The sequence below is a fragment of the Panthera leo genome, chromosome A1 (assembly GCF_018350215.1).
Source record: "Panthera leo isolate Ple1 chromosome A1, P.leo_Ple1_pat1.1, whole genome shotgun sequence".
Taxonomy (NCBI): Eukaryota; Metazoa; Chordata; class Mammalia; order Carnivora; family Felidae; genus Panthera; species Panthera leo.
This window is the reverse complement of record NC_056679.1, coordinates 90,403,236-90,421,086: the sequence shown is the minus strand read 5'-3', so window position 1 is coordinate 90,421,086 and position 17,851 is coordinate 90,403,236. Positions and strand designations below refer to the sequence as shown.

At 50.3% G+C, this 17,851-nt stretch overlaps 1 protein-coding gene across 3 annotated transcripts in view; it reads right to left on the bottom strand.

Annotated features, from left to right (window-relative positions):
• TBC1D9B (TBC1 domain family member 9B) overlaps nucleotides 1-9,301 on the bottom strand; it is a 45,720-nt gene extending 36,419 nt beyond the window's left edge. For 2 of the 3 annotated variants that reach the window (XM_042932500.1, XM_042932483.1), the window contains exons 1-2: nucleotides 9,122-9,301; nucleotides 5,616-5,726 (exon numbers count right to left, since the gene is read on the bottom strand). In XM_042932500.1, coding sequence (XP_042788434.1) covers nucleotides 5,616-5,726; nucleotides 9,122-9,239 — 229 coding nt within the window. In that variant the 5' untranslated portion in view covers nucleotides 9,240-9,301. The remainder of the gene's footprint in view (nucleotides 1-5,615; nucleotides 5,727-9,121) is intronic. The other variant, XM_042932490.1, reaches the window with a different exon arrangement.
• Between the last annotated feature and the right edge of the window lie 8,550 nt (nucleotides 9,302-17,851).

The following is a 17,851-nucleotide window of genomic DNA, read 5'->3' as shown; positions in this document are numbered from 1 at the left end:
TACAAGGGTGCCTGGGTGGCTCAGTCAGTTAAGTGCCTGACTTTGGCTTAAGTCATGATCTTGTGGGTCGTGAGTTCGAGCCCCACATTAGGGTCTGGGCTGACAGCTCAGAGACTGAAGCCTGCTTTGGATTCTGTGTCTCCCTCTCTCTCTGCCCTTCCTCTGTCCTCACTCTGTCTCTCTCTCAAAATTAAATAAACATTAAAAAAACCACAACTTTACATACATAACAGTAGTCATGAACACGAAAAATGGTTCAGGAAGAATTGTAGAGAGTCATGTGGAACATAAAGCCTCCATTTCCTCTAACACCAAGTAAGAGTCACCACTAGCTTCCTACATGCCCTTCCAGAAATAGTCTATAGATCTGCAGGTTTGCTTAGTTGTAAAGATTTCCCTTCCAGATAAAAGGACTTGATGTGGTCTTTGATATATAGGTGACTGACCAGACAGTCAGACTTGTAAGTGCCAGCAGTTTCAGGAGCATTCAGGTGTCCACAGATGGCAGCTGGATGGAGCTTCCTGTAGGACTCCAGGTCCCTGGCCAGCTGGTCTTCTGTGGGGCAAGCTAGAGGCTCTCGCCTGCTCTCTCTGAAGCCAGAGGCACCCACCCAGGCCTTTGCCTGCAAGGTCCTCCTCACCACCCCTGTTCACACCCAAGCCCTTCTCCTGCCCCCTCCTGACCCCTGCAGCTTCTGGCTAGTCCCCAGTTTCAGCCCGCCTAGGAGGTAGTCCCTTCTCTCCTCAGGGAAGGGTTCTGGAGGGCACAGCAGCTCCAGTGGTAATGGAAAAACTTAGGGCAGTTTTAATGCCGCTCCTGAAGGGTGGGGCAGCTGTTTTCTCTGCCCCCTCTCCCCAACTGAAGGAACTGGGAGGGGAAGCAAAGGGATGACAGGAGTCTCTGCCTGGCTTCCCCTACCTCTTTGGGATTTTGCCTGTGCCTGGCAGGGGATTTCACTCAAGAACTGTTTTCTTTTTCTTTTCTTTTTTTAAGATTTTAAATTTGATTTATTTGGAGAAAGAGAGAGGGGCACGTGTGCAAGCAGGGAAGGGTCAGAGAGGGAGGGAGAGAGAGAATCCCAAGAGCGGGGCTCAAACTCATGAAACCGTGAGATCATGACCTGAGCTGAAACCAAGGGTTGGATGCTTAACTGACTGAGCCACCCAGGCGCCCCTCAGAAACCGTTTTCTGAACGAATGAACACCAGAAGAGTGAAAGCCCTGCATCCTTCTCAGCTGATCAGTTTATGGACTGTGAGTGCCCATGGTAAGGCCCACAGATTAGGCATGGAGGGAGCCTGAGTAAAGACCCAAGTCCAATTTTTGCTGGGTGCCTGATTCTCTGCCACCCCATCCTTCCCTACCTATCAACAACCTTCCACCAGCTGAAGACTCAATCCTGACCCTGCCCTGGCCAGGCCAAGTTGGTCCCTACCATCAACTCTGTCCCAGGCATCTCGCTCACTGATTGCTCTGGGACATGTCACAACCCAGCTGGTCTTGGTTAAGGTTGATTGTTCCTTTACATTTACCCAAGGAGTTCACTACTCTAGCAATCAATACTGAGTTAAGACCCTTCCCCTCTCCCGTGGGCCAGTGTGAAGATGCCCACGTGAAGGCAATTAAACCCAGATTCATACAACTGTCAGTGAGTCACAACAGACAATCAAAATTACAGGCATAATTCCACCCACAATTTCCTTCTTCTCCCCCCGTTTTTCCTTTGGACTTCTTTTATGGCCTCCTTTCCCTGGTGCACAGAGGCCAAGGTCTTGTTGGTAGGAGAAGGGATTTCTCTTTCTCTCTCTCTCTCTCTTTTTGCCAAGAACCTGCATTTGAATTTGGAAGTTAAATTTGCAAGTGATACAGCTCTAGAGTCATTGTCTTTCATGCACACATTCCTGGCAACCTCAAACAGAAGAAATCTTGTCCACACTGTCCACTGTGTGGATCTGTCTGCACTTTGAGTATAAATATTTACCTATGTGCATTCAAAAGAATTATCAGAAGTAACTCAATCTTCCCTTAGCACTAAGTAAACACAAACTATGCCATCTTTATGTTAGGTTCAGAGAATAAAAAAGATAGCTAATTATTATTAAGTGCTACTTCTGTTTTCAGAACTTTTCATGGAATATCTTATTTTCTTCTTAGAGAACCTTGGAGACAGTACCATTATTTTTGTTTTATAGGATGGAGGTGAGGCACAGAGAGGTTAAGTGAGTTGCCCAGTGTCACACAGCTGAGATGTGACCAAACCATGGTCCTAGCCCAGGCTGACTGGTTGCTCAGACTCTACCCTTGCCCTTAGGGAGCTGCCAGTCTAGGGTGAGAGCCAGTGAGCCCTTAGTGTAAAAGTGCTGGTAAAAGTACCCCAAACATGGTGAGTCTGGAGTAGCAAGAAGGAAAAAGTGGATACCTGGGTCTGGGGAATCTGGTTTTCCATAGGAGCTGACACTGGGCGGGTTCTCAACAGAGTGCAAGGTTAGGTGGATGTGGGGGGGACACTACACATTGGCCAGGACAGGTGTGTCTGGTCTGGCTGAAGGCCAGTTGTGAGATGAGGGAAGGACAGAAATGGAGGCAGGCTGGCCCCAAAAGTCCTTTAATGGCAAGCTAAGGAGTCAGGATTCACTGGGCAGGTGTCAGCATGACCATGTCTGGTTTTGCAGAGCTGAAGGGGAAGGAGGGAGGCACAGCAGAGGTCAGGGCAGGCTTGGGGGGTGTGGTAGAAGCAGGAATAGGTCAGTGTGTGGCCTGAGGCTAAAGACTAAGGCTCCCCAGCACCAGGCCCTGCTAGTTCCCACACTGCCACAAGCATGGCCTTCCTCTCACTGCCATGGATTGTCTCTTCCTCATCTGCTGAGAAGGAACATTGCTGAGACAAGGGAAAATCTCAAGGGCCCATTTTATTTTATTAAAAAAATTTAAAAAAAATTTTTTTTCTTAACATTTATTTATTTTTGAGACAGAGAGAGACAGAGCATGAACAGGGGAGGATCAGAGAGAGAGAGGGAGACACAGAATGTGAAACAGGCTTCAGGCTTTGAGCTGTCAGCACAGAGCCCAACGCGGGGCTCGAACTCACGGACCGTGAGATCATGACCTGAGCCGAAGTTGGACGCTCAAACAACTGAGCCACCCAGGTGCCCTTAAAAAATTCTTTTAAAGTATTTATTTATTTTTGAGAAAGAGAGAGAGAGAGCATGAGCAGGAGAGGGGCAGAGAGACAGGGAGATACAGAATCGGAAGCAGGCTCCAGGCTCTGAGCTGTCAGCACAGAGACTGACGTGGGGCTCCAACTCAAACTGAGAGATCATGACCTGAGCCGAAGTTGGACGCTTAACTGACTGGGCCAACCAGGGGCCCAAAGGACCCATTTCATTTATTTTAAAGTTTTATTTATTTAAAGTTTTATTTATTTGAGAGAGAGAGAGAGAGAGAGAGAGAGAGAGAGAGAGAGTGTGTGAGTGTGTGTGTGTGTGTGCGCGCGCGCGCGTGCGGGGGAGGGGCAGACAGAGGGAAAGAGAATCCCAGTCAGGCTCTGTATCCTCAAAACACAGCCCGATTCAGGGCTCAAACCCACCAACCGTGAGATCATGACCTGAGCTGAAATCAAGAGTCAGATGCTTAACCAATTGAGCCACCCAGAGGCCTCCACAAAGGCCCATTTTAGAGTAACGTGTCTCCTTGCAGCTCAGGCACAGGACAACCTCCCTGGGTCCCACCCCATAGGAAGCCCCTCTTTCAGGCAGACTCTGGAACCAGGAGAGCAGGGGTCCCAATTTGCCCCCACCTGGCCTTGGGCAATCCCAGACTTTGAAGCCTTTGTTGATTCCTACACAGGGGAAAGGGCACCTCTATTCAGGTGCCAGGGAGGAAGATGACTTTGGAAGAAGGGGTCTCAGCTGTGAATGCTCTTATCCTTTCTCAGGCCTCCTAACCCTCACTGTGCCACAGTTTCCTCATCTTCAAAATACAGGGGAAAAAAAAACTCACAAAAAACAAAGTTTCACCTTCTCGAGTTTTCGGGAAGTTCACATAAGTGCCTGGCCTGCTGCATGTGCTGTCTGAGTGCTGGCTGTGACCGTTAATGTATCCCAGTGACCTCAGCTGGGTTGGTACCCACTGAAAGAGGACCTCCTCCCAGACTCTAGGGAGGGCTGAGCGTGTCTCCTCCCAGGTGGATGACTACTGCCAGTCCCATTATTCACGGCAGCTACTTCTGTAAAGTCTCATGAACAATACTGACCCCAGGGGAGCTACAGGGAAGGCTAAGCTCCTGTAAACCTGTAGTCACAACATTTTCATCAACCGATCAATACACGACTTTGTTTTATGTGGCTCTCTGATTAAAGGCACCCTATTTAATATATATTAATTCCCTAACGTGGAACTCATGGCTAGCAGCTCTGTCTGTAACACATGTCTGAATGAAGCTTCTCTAACACACCTACTTTCTCTATGAGGCACATCACACTTTTTGTGCTTAGGAACCCAGCCAGCACCTTGGCATTACATTTGGGTCCACTTTATTTATTTGTATTTTATTTATTCAAACAATTTTTTATGTTTATTAATTTTTGAGAGAGAGAGACAGAGAGAGAGAGAGACAGAGCACGAGCAGGGAGAGAAAAGGAGACACAAAATCTGAAGCAGGCTCCAGGCTCCGAGCTGTCAGCACAGAGCCCAATGCGGGGCTCGAACCCACAAACTGAGATCATGACTTGAGCTGAAGTTGGACACTTCACTGACTGAGCCACCCAGGCGCCCCAATTTATTTACTTTTAAAGTTTATTTATTTTGAGCGAGAGAGCACACCCATGCAGGGGAGGGGCAGTGAGAGAGGGAGAAAGAGAGAATCCCAAGCAGGGCTTGATCCCAGGAACTGTGAGATCATGATCGGAGCAGAAAGCAAGAGTTGATGCTCAACCAAGGAGCCTCCCAGGTGCCCCAGGGGGCCATTTGAAACAAAGTCACCAACAAACAACACAAAAAAGCCCAAAGTATGGTGCTTAGACTACAGAAAGGATACTCGTTTACAGTTTGACAGCTGACACAAGAAGATAGAAAGATGGGGGTGCCCGGGTGACTCAGTCGGTTGGGTGTCCGACTTCAGCTCAGGTCATGATCTCACAGTTGATGAGTTTGAGCCCCAAGTCGGGCTCTGTGCTGACAGCTCAGAGCCTGGAGCCTACTTCAGATTCTGTGTCTCCTCTCTCTGCCCCTTCCCCACTCATGCTCTGTCTTTCTCTCTCAAAAATGAATAAACGTTAAAAAAAAAAATTAAAAAAAAGAAAGATGGCTTGTTCTTGTTCCCCCTCAGCAGGCAACCTGTGTGTCGGGTAACTCCAATTTTTCACTGCTCCGTACATGCACGTTCCCACCAATGTCCACAATCTCAAAGCACTACAGGGCACCTGTGAACCTCTGAGCTGCCTTCCTAAGCTGGACGCAGGCCTGGGCTGTGTGGTCTGAACGAAGGGTAGCACCAGGTTCTCTGGAGGCAATATCCAGTCCAGGAATGCAGGCTGGGTCCCCTCCCTGCTGGGGGGTCCACCTTGCTCATCTAGGGCAGGCCCTGTCCAGCATCCCTTGTGATTCAAGGCACCTACCACATGCCACTGTCCAGTAGACCTGGGAGTCCTGGGTCTGGTGCAGGATTCGATAAGGGGCCACGCGGGCACTGGAGTCCAACACCACGTCCAGGGTGCCCACAAGAAGACCTGGGAGCAGGGCAGAGAGTGAGGGTGAGGGAGAGCCACACCGGCAGCCGAGCCCGGAGGCAGCCAGAACAGTAGCACTGCCCTCAATGCCATGAGGTGATGACAGGTCTGGCATCACCCTCGTCCACCAAATGACTTCTTTTTCCTCAAAGGCCTTCAGCTGTATCTGATCCCTATCAAAAACTCCCCTCCCACTTCTTCCTGGAAGCTTCTGCTTATTCTCCTGACTCACAAATGCTTGCAGGCAGGGGAAGACTCAGGATTTAAGGGGCCCTTTTTATGAGCTTAAACAATTCTGGGGGGCCCTCTTTAGGAAAAATACAAAATTAGGTTTGAAAACAAGCATTTCTTTAGAATGAGAAAGGACAAGTCTCAAATTAAAAACAAAAACAATACCATGGATATCACAAAATCCAGACAAAAAGTACAATGTGTTTTATTAACTGCCAGACACATCTCTTAAGATACATTTTTGTTTTTGCCCTGACATTTTTGGCCATGTACTCTGATGGCTTTTTCAAATATAAGACAATGACTTTGTAATATCACTTTCCATTATCAACAACAGGAAGATAATGTAGTCTTTCCTCCGCCAAGTAATCACACATTTTTATTCTGGAAAGTTTAAGGAGGTTTCTTGTGGCTTCAGAAGTCATGACTGAAGAAGACATGGCAATTTTTAGAACTGTCCAATTTGGGAAAACACTGATCTAGTTGTTTCCATCTCTGAACTGAAGCATTTTAGGACATTTCAAATTTCCCTTTTCATCACATATATCCTTTATCAATGTTGCTGTTTCCCTGACAAATTAGAAGAAATGCCTTTGACCCGTGTTTGATTCACTTCTCTTTGTTAAATTGAATTATTAAGCTATCTGAAAATCTGTTCACTGTTCCTATTTGGAATTTATTTTTTCCTTTTCATGAAGTGCTGTTTTTGGTATGATCTGGAAATATTCTGTTACCATTTTCCTGTTGATGTCAGAATGATTTTATTAACTCGACTTTAACACTTTTGGGTCATATTCCATTTTTAACTATTTTTTTTCCCTCCTAAATCTTAACAAATAAAATTACTGATTACAAAAGAAGATACTCATCACCCACATCCAATTTAGGAGTCTGGAATCTCTCGCTTGTTTTATTGAAATGTTCTAAACCGTCTCTCTAAATTGCAGTTAAATTGGCATATTAAAACTTCATCAGGATTTGGAATAAACTTTTTTTTTTCCATGGTTTCTGCTGGGGTTTCTCTTTGGGTCTTGGAGATTTTATTTTAATCCTATACTATTGGCATATCCTTGTTTCAAGACCTGAAAGCTTTTTCATGGGCAGAACATCTCGTCACACTCAGACTCTTCAATGAGGAATCCAGGCTAGCATCTGTTTTTTTTTTTTTTTTTTTTTTTAATGTTTATTTATTTTTGAGAGGGAGAGAGTGAGCAGGGGAGGGGCAGAGAGAGAGAGGGACACAGGATCTGAAGCGGGCTCTGCACTGACAGCAGAGAGCCAGACGTGGGGCTTGAACCCACAAACCATGAGATCATGACCTGAGCTGAAGTCAGATGCTTAACTGACTGAGCCACCCAGGCGCCCCAGGGCTGGCATCTGTTTTTAAAGGCCAGCCTGAACAAAACCACATCTCTAACTGTTCCTCCCTTAGAGATACAGGGTTCAGGAAGCCAGGATGTCTATGATGGCACAAGGAAGGCCATGGCAGAGGCCACAGCAGGACTCATCACACCTAGCTGAACAGGGAGCTGAAGGAGTGGTTCCTGGTTGGGGGGCGGACACACTCTGGGGGGGGGGGGGCAGAGAGACAGGAGTGAAGTGGAAAGCACCTTCTGTGCCCAGGAAGGCAGAGCACAGAGGGTCCCACCCACCCTCTGAGATGATTTTTAGATGCACAGAGCACAGAATGAGTGCTGGAAGCACACTGGTGCTACACAAGGTACTGAGCACCATGTCTGGCTTTCCTAAATGGGCTTTTGAGGTTGACCACTGTTCAGACTCTCCAGAGGAGCTGCTGTCTAACATCCACTGCACATCCTAGTCTAGGACACAGGTCCAGCACTGGCTCCTGTGATTCTTGAGGCTGCTGGGAGGCAGCTTAGGCACTGAAGGGAACACAGTTTTCTTAGGAAGGCACAGTCCGGGGAGCCTGGGGTGGCTCAGTCAGTTAAGGGTCTGACTTCGGCTCAGGTCATGATGTCACAGTTCGTGAGTTTGAGCCCCGCATCAGGCTCTGTCAGCATGGAGCCTGCTTCCAATCCTCTGTTTACCTCTCTCTCTGCCCTTTCCATGCTCGAGCATGTGTGTGCACACTCTCTCTCTCAAAATAAGTAAACATTAAGAAAAAAAAAAAAAAGAACGGTACAGTCTCTTCCACATTAGGAGGTATGGCCAGGAAAAGTGGCAGAGAAGGTTTGTGGGAAACTCCTAGCTGCATCTTGCACGACTATTCGCTGCTAATGTTTAAAATCACAATGTTTCACAAAAATTTCTGTAGATAACCGTAAGATCTGGCAACACTGGGCCTGCAGTCTGGTATGGCAACAAAGGGCCACCTGGAAGCATAGACACTGAGCCTGCCCCAGCTCTGCACTGGTAGTGCCCACACAGGCCTTGGAGCATGAGGGACCTCCGACAACCTGCAGAGGGAAGGCCCAGGGCCCTTTCTCTGGATCCCACATGCCACACAACTCCTGGAGGTGCCTGCCCACCATTAGCGGTGCTGCCCAGATGGACAAAGGGGCACCTTGGCTGGCTCGCCAGAACAGCCTACACTGGTAATTAGGCAAAGCCTCCATCTGCGGCTCCAGGGCACCACCAAGCAAGAAAGGTGGACAAAAAGCTGGAGGGATGGGGGCTGAGGCCAGCAGCAGCTCGGGGGGCCTCTGATCTCGCTAAAAGGGCAAATCTGGGTGGAAGGAAAGATGCAAAAGAAAACGTGTGCTTGTGTCACTTGGCGCCTCTGACGTCCTGGGGGAAACTGAGGCAGACGCAGAGGACCAGGAGATGTCGCTGACTTTCAGCTGTGAAATCTCACTCCAGGAGGCTGCACACGCCTGGGCTAAGCCCCGGGAAGCTCACGGGCACCGCGATCGGCCAGAGGCCGCTGCCAGCCTTCGCCTGACCTCCCAGGGTTGGCTGAAGTCGCCGACCAGCCTCCCAACGCCAGCCCCTTTGCCTTTTCCCCGTCCTAGGCCCGTCCTCACCGCGCGCCCCCCGCCCCCGGGCTCCGTCCCCACCTCCCGCCCCGGACACCCTCTTCGCCTCCCCGACCCCCCGCCCTCCCCTCGCGCCCCCGCCCCGGCCCGGCCCCCGCCGCCGGCGCGCCCTCCCCGCCCGGCCCGCGGCCGCGTCCATAGGCCCGGCCGCCGCGCGCCTCTCACCCGTGAGGCCGCCGCCCTTGCCGTGGCCGCGGCGCCGCTGCAGCACGAAGAAGGGGTTGGCCCGCTCCGTCACCCAAAGCGCGTTGGCCACCAGCACCTCCTCCGGGCCCAACCACATCGTGGGACCGCTCGCACCGGGCCGAGGCCGGCCAGGCGGAAGCGCCGCCGCCGTCGCCGCCGCGCCGGAGCCGAGCGGGCGGGGCGGGGCGGGGCGGGCGGGCTGACCGGGCGGCGCCCCCTGGCGGGCGCGCGGACCAGCAAACGCCGGCTCGGGGCCCGCGGGGCGCGCGCGTCTCCCCGGGCCCCGCCCCGCCCCGCCCCACTGCCCCCGGCCTCCCGCCGCAGGCCGGCCTGACCCGGCCGGGTCCGCCTCCCTCTCGCCCAAGTCCCGGCACTGTAGTCTCATCTAAGGAGCGACGGCCCAGCCCCGGGGCACTGTAGTCTCATCTAAGGAGCGACGGCCCAGCCCGGGGCCATGGGAGTGCACAGGCCCGAGGAACTGGTCGCGTAGAGAGACGGGGCCCTGGCGTTCTGTGAAAACCTGTCCAGGGTTTGTGGGGGAAATGTAAAGAAATAGCATTTGCAAATACACGTCTGGCTAATTGTGCTGTGCACCCCAAGGCATATTAACTTTGCAAAGGGCTTCTGGAAGGGGTTAGACGATTGTCACCATTTTCAGAATTCGGACGCTGGGACCTAGGACTAGGAAAACCTCCAGGAGCTGAGGACGGGTTGTCAGGGAGCCTCGAAGCTGGCAGGGTCCATAGAAATACGTGCAGTCCCCACACATGAGAGAGAGGGACCCTGGGGCTTGGTGGTCCAGGGGTTGGGACGGGGCTGGCCCTGGGACATTAGGGGTTTCTGCATAAGCATGGGTAGAGGATGTGAACCCCCTGCTTTCCCAGTGCTGGCCTGTAAGGGTCCACCCCCTCACAAACACCGGCCCTTTTGAGTGAAAGAGGGAGCTGTTAATTATGTCTGGGGCAATCCAGAAGGTCCAGGTCCAGTTTGGTTGCAGGATCATGCTGCTGGCCTGAGCCCACCCAGGAACCGGCAGGCGGGCAAACCCATCGGGCACTTTGGGATCATCTCGGGAGGCTTTAGCTGGTTGCCAATTGGGTTTCTGTCACCGGCATTCAGAAATCTAATACGATAGAAGGAAGTAAAATAGGCAGTTTTATGGTTGACAGCCAGAGTGATCAAAAGTCTTCTGAAGTATTGCTTGAGACCTTATCAAGGTGCAGAGGCCATTTTTCTTTAAGACCTTGTAAGCTTGAATTGATAATGTGTTCTCTGGGGAGTAATCTACCCTCAGGAATTTGGAGTACTTGTTAACACCTTAGGAGGAGGTAAAGGGTTATTTTGTTCCTTCATGCCAGTGGTTCTCAAGCTTGAGCATACATCAGAATCACCTGCAAGGCTTGTTAAAACACAGATTGGTGGGCCCCACCTCAGAGTGTTTGCATTTCTTTCTTTTTTTAAAAAAATGTTTATTTTTGAGAGACAGAGACAGAGACAGAGACAGAGTATGAGCAGGGGAGGAGCAGAGAGAGAGGGAGACAAAGAATCTGAAGCAGGCTCCAGGCTCTGAGCTGTCAGCACAGATCCCGATGCAGGGTCTCATGAACCGTAACATCATGACCTGAGCCGAAGTCCGACCCTTAATTGAGCCACCCAGGTGCCCCAAAAGTCACCCTTTTTTTTTTTTAACGTTTATTTATTTTTGAGACAGAGAGAGACAGAGCATGAACAGGGGAGGGGCAGAGAGAGGGAGACACAGAATCTGAAACAGGCTTCAGGCTCTGAGCTGTCAGCACAGAGCCCGACGCGGGGCTCGAACTCACGGACCGCGAGATCATGACCTGAGCCGAAGTCGGCTGCTTAACCGACTGAGCCACCCAGGCGCCCCAAAAGTCACCCTTTTAAAGTGCACAGTTTGGTGTTAGTACATTCACAAAGTTGTGCAATCATTACCACTAACTCCATCACTCCGGAAAGAAACTTCTTACGTATTAGAAACTTCTTACATATCACTCCCCATTCCCCAACCCCCTCCACCCCTGGCGACCACTAATCTATTTCTGTCCCTCTGAGTTTGCCCATTGTGGATATTTCATATAAATGAACTCATACACTATGTGGCCTTTGTGTCTTGCTTCTTTCACTTACTGTCATGTGTTCAAGGTTCATGTTGTAGCATGTATCAGTACTTCATTCCTTTTTATGGGTAATATCCCATTGTTTTAATATGCCCCATTTTCCTTATCCACTCCTCAGTTGGATATTTGGGTTGTTTCCCCTTTTAGGCTGTTATGAATAATGCTGCTGTGAACATCTGTGTACGAGCTTTTGGGTGAACGTTTTCAGTTCTCTTGGACATGTTTCTAGAAGTGGAATTGTTGGGTCCTATGGTAAACCTATGTTGAACCTTTTGAGGAACCACCACACTGTTCTCCAAAACAGCCGCACCGCCTCACATTCCCACCAGTGATGTGTGGAGGTTGCAATTTCTCCATATCTGGTCAACATTTGTTATTGTCTTTTTTTTTTATTAAACAAATTTTTTAAATGTTTATTTCTGGGAGAGAGACAGAGTGTGAGCGGGTGAGGGGCAGAGAGAGAGGGAGACACAGAATCCGAAGCAGGCTCCAGGCTCCGAGCTGCCAGCACAGAGCCTGATGCAGGGCTCGAACTCACAGAGTGTGAGATCATGACCTAAGCCGAAGTTGGATGCTTAGCCAACTGAGCCACCCAGGCACCTGTTACTGTCTGTCTTGTTTATGACAGCCACCCTAGTGGGTATGAAGTAGTATATCATGTGGTTTGGATCTGTGTTTCCCCAACGACTTACAATGTTGAGCATCTTTTCATGTACTTGATGGTCATTTGAGCATCTTTGTTGGAGAAATGTCTATTTATATCCTTCGCCCATTTTAATTAATTTTTTTTAAAGCTTATCCACTTATTCTAGACAGAGAGAGAGAGAGAGAGAGAGCGCGCACAGGGGAGGGGCAGAGAGAGATGGAGAGAGAGAATCCCTAGCAGGCTCTGTGCTGTTGGCCTGGAGCCTGATGTGGGGCTCCGTCTCACCAACTGTGAGCTCATGACCTGAGCCGAAATCAAGAGTCAGATGTTTAACCGACTGAGCTGCCCAGGCACCCAGGCTTCTGCCCCAACATCCACTTCTTCCCGTGCAGCATTGTGATTTTGCTGAGGAAACCACACCTTAGAACTCTCAGCTCCTGCCTTTCAGGTGAGGCCACGTGCACTCCTGGTCTGCAGAAGTGGAGCCCATGATGGCCTCGGCTGTTGGCACATACTGTCTGTAACACACCACCTGGTTCAGTGATGGCCATGGGCCTCCAACCAAGCCAGTCAGCCTCAAAGAGGTCCCATTTTTCTCTGGATTACCTCCTGGGGAAGTGGGCCAGCTCTGGTGCTGATGGGGCTACCACCACCCTGAGCCTGAGCCTGGAGTCTCCCTGCAGGAAGCAGGCTAGCAAATGAGAACTGGTGTCCATGTATGAGGGTCAGACCATGCACAAGGTTCCCCCTGCACGTTAGCTCTGCTAAATTCCCCTTTTGCTTAAGTCAGTTTTGTCTGGGGTTTCTGCCACTTCAGCCAAGAGTCCCTCACTGATGCAGGTTACCACCAACAGCACTCAATGTGGACAAAGCAGCTTTTTCAGTAGGTTTTTATTGAAATGGTTATATTAGCAAATCCCACACATACAGGTATACACTATCAGCATATAGGTATATACCATACCATTTCACTACTTAATTATACTTACATTAACCATATGGACCTAGGCCATTGTGCTGCCCAGGACATTTCAAAGGGCTTATAAGATCTGATTGCCAATAATCAGCTCACATTTTACTCGCAGGTAATCTGTGTTCTAGACAAAGTAACTCCCCCTACAGTGAGCCCCCAAATGAAGCAAATGAGCAATTTTGCTTTTGGGCTATTTGATGTGTGTTTTTTCTGGCACAAGCTATCCATTGGTGAGTTAAAATTCAAGTGCATAGTTTCCCTTTCATCCCTCAAGGTGGAAGATAAGTCATTTGCCACATTTAGGTATATCCCAAGCCTCCCCCACCCCAAATTACCTGTGCTACAGTTAGAAAAATAGTTTTGTATGCCATCCTCTGAGATGTTGTGCATAGTTAGCAGGAACCCAGAATAAGAGAGCTCTGTGAATGACCCAAATATGAAAGGGGTAACTTTAATATTTTATATGAGTACAAAAGCTACTGAGGGTCAAAAACAATTGTGACATACGTAGCCTTCAGTTTGGACCAACTCCTCTTGTACAGGAAGAAGACTATTCTAGTAGGTGACACTGTTCCCCATACCCCAAATAGCATTTCATAGCTTGGAGTCTTTTGTTTCTGTGATCACACCGGTCAGGTTTCCTTAGGCAGAGCCACAGCCACTTGGGAGTGGACCCTGCTTCTCGTTCTCAGCTTTAGACTTGGCTTTAGATTCTGGCCCCAAGCATCAGCCAAGGGTGCCCCTACTCCAGTTGGCTCAGCAAGCCAGGGGGATGTAGGACACAGTGCTCTCTCTAGGAAGGCATGTGTCATTTCAGGCTGGGCACCCAGTAAAGGTGCTGGGGACGCAGACACTAGCCACAGCTAGTTGACTTTGTCCACACAGCATACAGTCAGCAGGCAGGTAACCTACTTAGCAACAGCTTACTTGAGTGAAGGGAAAGAAATGGCCTGGATATTAGAGTCTACTTACCCCCCACCCCACCTTTTGTCTTTATAGCCATCTCAGCTCAGTACCTACCAGTCACTAGAATAGTCCTTTAATATCACACAGTGTAAATACACTTGGACTTAATTGTGGATGAAGGGTAATTCTGAAAACAAATTAGGATCCACTTTGTGCTGGGTTAAATTTGTAAAAACATAGCTCAGAACGATCATCTGGGGCTTTTGACAGTTGCTGAGAGTCCTAAAGAGAGCTGAAGAGAGGGTGATTGTGGAGGGGGTAAGGAGCTGATGAAGGCCAGCCAGGGTTGCCAGATGACCAACTGACATGTGTCTTCCCTACACATGTGTCCACCCAAGCGGATGACAGTGGACTGGTGGGAAATGAGCCGTTTCAGGCCAGCATTCGACTGGGCCGGGGATCCTCAAGGTTGTGTCCCAGGAGATTCAAGATCCACTGCGGCAAAGAAAAGGGTGCCAATGACTTCCTCCCTCTCTTGGCTTTTCCACCAAAGGAGAATGTGTGTGGTTTATAAAGGCGCTTCCGCTGATTCTCAACACCACCCTTGGCTTGAGCACCGGGGCTCTGGCAGCTGTCTCTGGGCCCCTGGCAACACTCCTTGGGCCTGCCGTTTCAGAGAAACTCTTTCCTTTCAGGATGCCAGGCCGGTTGGTGCCACCTTGAACCTTGGTCTTTTGTGGTATATGCATGTAGAAGATTCAATGGGAGGAACTAGGAAAGCCCAGGAAGAAGGTCTGAGGGATTTCAGCAGCACTGGATCCTTCTGAAAGTTTAGTACTCAAGTTTGCATGAAATTCAAAATTTTGAAAATTTGTTTTCTTTTTTTTTTTTTTTGTCACAAAGTATCTTCCTTCTCCCCCAAGTCAGAGTGAAGAAAACAGGAAAAAAAAAAAAAAAAAAAAGGCTTGAGCTAGAGTGAACTGCCAGAGGGCAAATCCCAGGTAAGTCCTGGGTTGTGGGCTGGGGGCCCCCATGGGGTCTTGTTAGACCGTGAGACAGTGAGAGCCAAGTCTTGGGTGCAGACATGTCGTCCTTCTAAGTAGCTGAGGCAGCCGGCACCCCTTCCCCTCCACAGTCACTTGAGGCTGGCTGGTGGGATGCAGCTCTAGAGATCACAGAGGACTGATATCACCCCCTGCCTACTAGGGTGCCAACTGGGCCCTCCTTGTCAAGGCTCAGTTAGTGGGGATCTTTCAGGATACGCCTGAGAAAGAAGACAACCTTCCTGACTCCACCAGCACCCTGGTGGAGCCCTAGAGAGGGGGCGGGGAAGACGCCAGCTAGTTAGGGTCTCTGTCTCGGAGTGGGACATGGAGGGGAGGGGAGACCTTTCCCCCTTCTGCCACACTTGGCTCTTGCCGCTGTTTCGCAGGATGGTAAGCAAAGCACAGTTCCATGCAGCCAACACAGGCACCTTACCTCTGTATCCTTCTTTCTGGATTTCCTCTGATGTTACGAGACTTAAAATGTGTAAGTTTCCCAGTCTTGCGAAACATCCATGGATATCATGTGAACATATGCGCTCATTTTCTCCTTTTCCCACTAGGTTTTGGAATGATTTACCAACGAGGCCACAAAGCACAAGCAGACACACCTCTCTTGTGACAAGTGCCCTTAGCAGGGAAGACACTTCTTTCAAGCTGTGGGTGTCCTAACAGTTGCCCTGTGATAATGATCCTTTCCTCGGGTGTTGGGAGTAGTGCTCAGGTCAATCAGTCCAAACTCTGTTTCTGGGAGTGAGTGAGGGCCAACTCCTCCGCCCCTCAAGCCATCACCTCCTTTCTTGAAGAGGGAAGTCCCACCCAGTGGTTTAAACTAAATTGGTTGCCGACACCTGCTCCTTCTGCTCATCCCTTAAATGTTGGTGTCCCCAGGGCTTTTTCCCAAGCCTGGCTCTCATGTCACTGGGCAATTTCAGCCCCACTCTGGCTCCCACCATCATCTGAATGAAGGGAACGCCAAGCCTGGCTGGAGAGCCTCTCTGGGGAGTCTAACTGTTGTGAGTGTATATGTGTGTGAGTGCGTGTATCTTGTGTACACACCTATGTGTATGTGTAGGGGGGGGTGTAGGGAGGGAGGGAGGGGGAGAAAGAAGGAGAAGGGGAGAGGAGGGAGAAGGTTTGGGGCATCTGAGGGGCAGGGATTACATGGGGGCTACTTTGGTAGGTCTAGGTGACCTATTCCTTTCAAACACAGCTTCCCAGGAATTCTGACCGCCCTTTCCTTACCTCAGGCTGCCTGAGATCCAGAGCTACACCTCCAGGCCTCCCACTAGAGGGAGGTGGAAAGTGTCCCCACAGGGGCTCTCCCTGGGTCCCACCAACACCTACCGGGTCACTGAGACTAGTCACCTGGACTTCCTCTTCAGGCTGGTGGGACCCCGGGCTCGGGCCTAACAGTGAAGCCCTCGGCCCTGGGGCAGGCCTCAGCACCTGGGCATTGCAGTGTCTCTCTGGTCCATACCCTCCTCACTCTTGCTCTTTCCCAGAGATGTGGGCCCTCCCCACAGCCCTGGGAGTGAGACCCATGCCCTTGCCAGTCTCCTGCTCCTCATCCCTCGTCTTCATGGGGCGGGGCAGTATGCATTCCCATCCTGCCTTCTCATGGCTGCCTGGTGCCCCTCCTTCTGCACCCCGGGGAAACCCCCATCTCCATGACTCACCGTCATCGTATTTCGCTTCACAGCGCAGTTGGCCAGTGTTCTAGAACAGCCTAAGTCTTCATGATCCCTGGAGCCCCCTCAACTCTGAGTGTAGCAAATAGTGAGAATTGAATAAAGGTCTGTTGAGGAAATTAGCCTCGTAATCCTACTCTTTTCCTTATAAATTCTACTTCCTGGAAACCAGTGTTTTTGTTCCATGACATTTAGGAACAGCAACCGCTTGTCAGGGGGACCTGACATTAACACCACCTCCTTGTTTGCCTATAGCAGAACCACAGCCTAAGTGATAAAGGTTAATGGGGAGACAGCATTTTGGGAACCAGTTTCATTTAACGGGAGATCATGGAAAGAATGGGGGTGTGAGGGGTAATAAGAATACGAGAAGAGTTTACAGAGCCCATAGGAAATTTCAGGTCAGTCAAATTCAGTAACCTTATTTTGTTTAAACCCTTAGCAACTGCGTGTTTTGGAAGCTGGGCTGCTGGGTGCAGCAGGGCAGCTGGCAGTACAGTCCAAATGGGTGTTCAGGGAAGCGCGCCCCTTGGCAGTTCCTCTGAGTCAGGCCTGAGGAGGGGCTGGGGAATGGAGCCTTCCTTCAAAAGCCGGCCTCACCAGACTTGGTGAGGTGTCTTTAACCACCCAGGAGTAGAGCTGGTCTTCCCCTGAGGGGGCAGAGGCCGGGAGCCCTGGACAGACACACTACCCACCCACCACTGGGTGATGCCATGCCTGGCCCTTCTGTTGTTTCCTGGCCAGTGGCCTCTTCCCTTTCCCTGACGGATCAGCAAAAGAGGGCTATGGGCAGTTGCTCACTCCGGAAGTGATACACAACCGAATCCTAAGTGTTTGCATTTTAACTGTAACGACCCAATTCCTGGCTGATCAGGTGATGGTTATGGCTACCCCAGACCCCACTCCACAAGAATCCTGTGGTGCATGCTGAGAGGTCTGCACCAGGCACAGCCTGGGGACGGGGTGGAGGCCATGCTGGGAGGAAGAGGTGGGAGCCAGGCCCAGCTCAGAGCAGTCCGCAGGAGGGACAGAGGGTTTGCGGTGTAAGCGACTTGTTCCTCTGTCCCTTCTGTTCTTCAAATAGTAACCCTCCCTGCCCCACACACAAAAAAAAACGTTCAGAAGCTATCTACACTTCCTGGCTAATAACCACTGTGGCTGTAAGACTTGGAACAACTGAGATCCTCATATGCTGGGGAAGAGGGTCTGGTCTCTCTATAACCTCAACCAGGCCTGTATGGCCAATAAACTGCTTCTAAACCTCGAACTTCTCAGATGTAGGGGTGCTGAGAAGGATGTCTCACCCAGACCC